Source organism: Anguilla anguilla, chromosome 5, assembly GCF_013347855.1.
Source record: "Anguilla anguilla isolate fAngAng1 chromosome 5, fAngAng1.pri, whole genome shotgun sequence".
Lineage (NCBI taxonomy): Eukaryota > Metazoa > Chordata > Actinopteri > Anguilliformes > Anguillidae > Anguilla > Anguilla anguilla.
Genome location: NC_049205.1, coordinates 54,614,902 through 54,621,369, shown reverse-complemented (window position 1 = coordinate 54,621,369; position 6,468 = coordinate 54,614,902). Strand labels below are relative to the sequence as shown.

The window sequence follows — 6,468 nt, the reverse complement described above, 5'->3', positions numbered from 1 at the left end:
CGATCAGAGTGGTACTCTGGACCAGGGCGGTTGGAGCAGGATCCGGTCCAGGCTGCCATCAGGAGAAGAAGCAGGGTGGCGAGAGCTGCTGGACTGGGTCCTGAGGCTGTGTTGATTTTATGATGTGTGATGCAGCAGTTTTGTTTTTTAATTTATTTTGGGATGTAGGGCGGCCTGGCATGGAGGCACAGGCCTAACTACATCCCACTTATTCTTTTTTTTTCTGCTCATTGTCGGTCTTGTGGTGCGAGTGGGTGTGAGTGGGCCTGCGTGGGAGCGGGAACGGGCGGGAATAAGTGCAGAAGTGTGCGGAGGGCGCAGTGTGAGGTGAGCGCATGTGTGCGCGGGTGAGAAGGAGATCTATAGTGGGTTACCTTACTTGGCATTGGGGTCTCTCTATCTGTGCGACGCCCCCGAAGACGGAAGGAGGGCTTAGAGAGGTGCTCCATGAATGGTACAGGGGGCGAAGGCAGAAAGAGCTGGGGTTAGGCTGATTGGCTGTCTTATGGTTTTATGAATTAGCCTTATCTAAAAATAAAGTAGTTAAAGAACCTGTACTTACCTTGTCATTATCTCTGTGTGGTGGGTGGATTCCTGTAAGGAGAACTGTTAAAGTTGGGTGTTGGGTTTTAGCCTCAGTGGGCTCCTGACTTTCACAATGTGCTTTTGCCTAGTATGTTAACTCCTGAATCAGTTATTGAATGATGTGCTCTAAATGGTGCAAAGGCTTTCTAAAAAACTGTCAAGGCAAATGAGGACAATTACTTCAGTTCTAATATGCATTTGTTTTGGAATATCGCTTCTGCATAAGGGCAAATGTAAGATCTCGAGCAGCAGTTCAGGAAATTTGAGCCAGTAAAACACATGACAAGATTATGGGTTGGCTATGTTGTGTAGTTTAACTATGTTGTGTATGTTGTGTAGTTTAACCCATGTCCCCCCATTCATCCCAAAGCTGAGCTGTGTCGAACCCACGTAAATCCCACGTCGTGAGCAAAGACCAGGTTTCAGCCAGGTCGATGCTTCAGTGTGAAATGAGTGTATGTTATGTTGTAATACAGGTGTATCATCTCAGGAAAAATTATAAAAGCTTAAACATGGGGTGAATATGCACAGGGAACAAATGCACATAACAAGCACATTCCCAAAACCTGTCACCATCTTTTCATAACAAATGTGGTGCATTCAGAACTCCAAAAACTGTCAGAAGGGATTATAATACAGACCTTCGCTTCAGGAGAGCCAAACAAGAGAGTGATAAATACACATCAAAGGACAATACATATTAAATCTTTATTTATCTTTTTTCTCTTTTAAAAACACAGAAAATGTACAGAGGAGCACCTTGATTTTTTTCTCCTCTTTTTCACAGACAAATACAACATTGGCAACACTGTCATGCATTCCATTAAGGTAAGAGGTTTATTCACCTAAAATGCCAAATAAGGATCTCACGCTACGAGAACAAGTGTTTGTGCAAATGCAGGCTTACAGGCTCAGAGTAGACCACACTTTATTTAAAAAACACAGAAATAAGCATGCAATAAAATTCCTTTTTTAAAATCTTTTTTTATTCATATGCAGTCATTCATCAGCGATCCGTTATCTGGTCCCCATTTCTGAAACGTCATAAAGGATCACTGAATCTGGCAGTTTTTATTTTTATTTTCTTTTTTTTTTTTTGCCAAAGCTCATTTAAAGCGCTGCACCGTGGGTTTGCCGGTGGAAACTGCACACGGTCTGAGCCCAAAGGATTAAGCGTGTGCATATTTTGCAGTGTTGATATGAGAACCATTCATTTGCATGCCTTATGCATTTCAAAGGAGGCAGTCAGCCGCTTTGCCAAAGTCCCTCCCACTCCAGCTACATCTGAAACGGTGCCTTTTTCCACCCGCAGGGCTCTTCTACCATCAGGTGTCCCTCTGATTCCAGTATAGAGAGAGTAAGTTATCCCCCATTGCCCACCCCCTTTCCCTGCATATGCGATGCTCTTTCCCCAAGGACTGTCCTGAATGGAAGGGAGTCAGAAGTCCCAGGGTGAGCCCACTGGGGAGGACGATGCTATACTGCTAATGAGAAAATATGAGAGGTACTGATGGCTCATCCCTTTAGGGACCCAATCAGAACCGTGCATGGCCTTGGGTCGGCAATGCTGCAGACCAGGGCATGTGCACATGCGTTCATGCGTGCTTCTGGGTGCATGTGTGTATGCGTGAGTCCTATCGAGAGCAGGCACAGGGCCTCACTCAGTTGATTCGCTTGATGGGTTGGAAAACTGCTGATTTCAAAGCACACCTCGAATATTTTATCGTGATTTATACCTTCTGCTTTGTTCATTTCTGTGCTGTGGTGCCTTTTCGAAAGGATGTCAAGGAACTGAATTTTCCTGAGGTGAAATCTCTCTTCATGGGACTGTTTGTATGATATTACAGAAAATGGACATGGACTAACATTGCCCTTTTCTCTAAAGCCAAAGGGTACTCTGAGAAAACATCAAGATAAATATTTCAACTGAATAATAACACCTTCGATGTTATCACCGGAAATGTTCACTTGAGCATATTCTGACCTAGATATTAAAAATACTATTGGCCTCTTCCCTGTATATATCCTTTGATACAGACCTGCAAGCTGCCTCTGGCTTGCCTCACACACCGAATGTTGGGTGTCCTCCAGTAACTCTGTGCCTGCTTTGCAAACCTGTTCAGATTAGTTTGCTGCGGCCTAAAGCATGTGATACTGCTCCTGACACTTCAAAGAGCTTTGAGCACAGCATGCGAGCAGTCAGACACGGGGGAAATTAGGCTTGTTTTACACGTGTAAAATAGATTGATTCCCGCTGCATCGGATGCTGCGAGACACGTCTCGCTATAGTTCCTTCGTTCCATTTTAGGCGGTGGCGCGTGCTAAATAATTGACACGGCATCAGCAATAATGCCAGCTGTAGGCATAATGGCATAGGAAGAGTGCTGACGTGGAGACGCTAATGATGTTATCAGAGTCGCCAATGCATGGTGGATTTCGTATCACACCACAGAGAGCAGACAGGGGTGGAGGCGGTGTCAGTAATGAGCAACGAACACAAACAACCAACAACCTGACAGTGAAAGGGACAAGGACATGATAAACCACCAGAGAGATAGTACAGGTACAGATATCCACCAGTCCAACAGAGTGGAACACACACAGATAGCCACTAATCAGAGGAAGACTGGAATTGGCATGGATAACCACCAATCAGAGAAAGAGACAGACAGCGCAACTGCCATATATGGAAAAAATAACAAGCATTTCGTAAGCCATGATCTGGAGAGAAACAGTGAACTGGATCTGGTAAGATTGGTACTTGGTAATGTTCCTGCTTGAATTTCCTCTTGTATTTTTCTGATGATAATCAAATAAATTCAATCAATCAATCAATCAATCAATCAATCAATCAATCACTGTTAACCAACAATCACCAAGAAACTGTCTGAGACCACTCACTCAACACACAACACATCCAGTCATTCCATATTCTGAATCTGATTCAACGACAACCACTCTGACCCAACAGGATTAACATCAAGCTGAAAAAATTCAGCAGACTACCAACACATAATTTCATTCACCAGGCAAGAAAATGAGGCAGGGTTTTAGAGTTCAAGAAAAATACAACTGACAGCAACATCACTGTTGTCAGTCCAGTGAAATAATTGTTTTACTCAAAGCTTTTGATGAGAGGCTGTTTGGCAGCACTGAATCTGTGTCTCTGCACATCATATATTCAGGTATTGTAGGACAGTTATCTACCTGCATTCCCATCACATCAAGCTGCATAGATTCTCAATCTTTATAATGCCTTTTAGGCAGCAGCAGGTAATGAAATATGCATGGACACAATTACTGCAGTGGTGAAGTATACCAATGACAAACAGATTGTGTCGTTGGTACATCTTCATTCACAAGGCCATTTTAGGCAAACTGTCACATTATATTTCTGCTCATTTGACAGGAAGTAGTGCTGCCTATAATCTTTGTAACACTGCCAGTATGCTCTTCAAAGTGCCTTGTCCTTTTTCAGAATTCAGAAAGATGCCTTTCAGTTATAATCTTCCCTGGTCTTGGAACATGCTGCAAAAACAAAGATTGATAGTCCCGTTGCTTCAGAGGTATGGTACAGAATTCAGAGGTTTGGTTCAAAACACTATAAGAGATATTTGTGCACATTTCTAATGAATCCAGAGCTCCATGATTTGATTTCCTTTGTATTTTATCTGTTTTCTTCTGTGTGTATACTTGAGTTCTGTATATTGCCTCTTGACCAGGACACCCGTACATAATAGGTATTAATATCAATGGGACTTGCTTGGCAAAATAAAGGATAATGACATTTGTATGAAGAAAATACATGCCATAAGATATTTATATTGATGAAAAATAGGACTCTCTATTGAATAATTAAGATCAACCTGTTAACTATTAAATGGTTTAGCCCAACTGATACAGGAGCTTAATAAACATAAATGCCCAGTGCATATTTCCTGGAAGAATCTTCCCCAGTTCTCACTGCTTTGAAGAGTAACTGATTCTATCTGACTTTTAAGAGTGGGTGGGGAGGGGGATAATGCGGAGGGAAACTGCGTTCAGGGAACAGCATAAACTCCATAAACTTGCCCGTGCATAAAAAGTCATACATTTTCTAGAACTTTCACAAAGGCAGACTGTGCTCATTCTAACACTAAAGCTCTTAGTTAGCCTTTTTCCAGAACACATTATCCAGCACTGAGTCTTTAAACAGATCATAAAATCTAAAATCCTGTCATTTCAAGTCATTGTTATACTTCATTGATGTTACTCTAATAGGCACTAGATGTTTATTAAAGATGTTCCAAACTGTTCCCAGGTGGCTGAGCGCTCACACATTCAGCTGGTACTGTAAAAAAAAAATGCTCCAGTTTCCTTAGCTAGGGATGAGAAGTTAATGAAGCTCTCTGCGGTAATACTGAATATGTGATTTACTTGATTCATTTTTGTTGGCCATTCTTGGTGCAGCCTTAGTAGATTTCCCTTGCAAGGGTTGATTGGACCTCAGTTCAAGAGAGATAATACCATATCTGTTGATCTTAAAACAAAATGAAAACAAAGGGAGGAGCCGGGTCCTTCAAACAAACACTGGTCCAGATGCAACATCAAACAACTTAAATACACAGCTTTGTTTTGATTCTCAAATAAAGTGTGAATTTTTTTTACCGTAACTGAACAAATATTGGGCTACCGTGGACACCGTTTTTGCTTCCCAAAAACTGAGGTAAATCGAGGGGACCAGGTGACTCTTAATTAAAGGGATTATTAGTACATCTCTGGAATAAAACATGGATCAAAGCAATCTTAGCTCTTAAATGTACCTTCATTTCCCAAATACTATTTTGAAGGTTTCTTCAAAAATCAAAGACGAGCAAAAGGTTTTCTCTAATTCCACATGCAATATCAAAAGATTATTTTATGTAATAATGTTTTGATATCACCACCATGTTCCTGTAATAATCTATTAATAACACCACTTGGATGGTGTATTAATCTCTTGATATAGCTCACATGTTTATTTATATTTAGATCTCACCACCAAGATAATGTTATAATACGTAGATTTTACAAATGAGTTTGTGCATCTATCTTTTTATATGACCATTAAGTTCTTACAATAATTTGTTGATATCACCATCAAGATCGTGCATGGCATCTTTTCCTCATTATACAAGCCCGTTGACAAGCCACTGAATAGAAAGGAGAGATCGTTGGGAAAAAAAGAAAGGGGGTGTGCAGTCCGGAAGTCTTTAATTAGAGGGAAGTAGCTAGGAAGCTGCAAAAGCTGCTGCAATAATTCAAGATGGTCGCCAGGAAATGTGGGGCCTGCGCTTTCTGCCTGAATAGGATGTGAATATTCCTCACAGAGCCTCAGGAAGACACTGCAGTGCCCGCGCCCGAGCAGACGGACCGCAGCCAGGCGTACGAAGTGATCATAATCCAAGCCCCGGTGCTCCACTTTGGAATGTAAACAGTTTTTTTTTTTTTTTTTTTAAATCTCTTTTTGATCTCGTCCTTGCAACCCAAATCTTTCACCCACCGAACAGCTGAGACCAAGCCGGGCCGGGGTGCTTGCGGTCGTGCATCTCCTCTACTCGGGGGTGTTGGCAGGGGAGGTGGGCGAATCCAGGAGGTGGGGGCATTTGGGGGAGATGGCCTTGTGGCTGTAATACTCGACCACCTGCTTGGGCACTTCGGCGAGGACGCACTTGGCCAGGGCAGCAGGGGAGGCCTGGAACACAAAGGACACAGCTGCAAATGGGGCACGTGACACATGCCTCACCACACTGAAAGAGGGCTAATGCCACACTGGCCACAGTGGTCCGCAAAATTATGCATTATTTAGTCTCAGTTCACTATTAATTGTTAACTGAGACTAAATAATGCATTAAAAATTAACAA

The 6,468-nt window shown here is 42.2% G+C and overlaps 1 protein-coding gene across 2 annotated transcripts in view; it reads right to left on the bottom strand.

Moving 5' to 3' along the window:
* Nucleotides 1–1,274: 1,274 nt before the first annotated feature.
* Nucleotides 1,275–6,468, bottom strand: part of LOC118228335 (copine-7-like) — a 51,562-nt gene continuing 46,368 nt past the window's right edge. For both annotated transcript variants that reach the window (XM_035419791.1, XM_035419792.1), the window contains exon 16: nt 1,275–6,298. In XM_035419791.1, the coding sequence (XP_035275682.1) occupies nt 6,158–6,298 (141 nt within the window). In that variant the 3' untranslated portion in view covers nt 1,275–6,157. The remainder of the gene's footprint in view (nt 6,299–6,468) is intronic.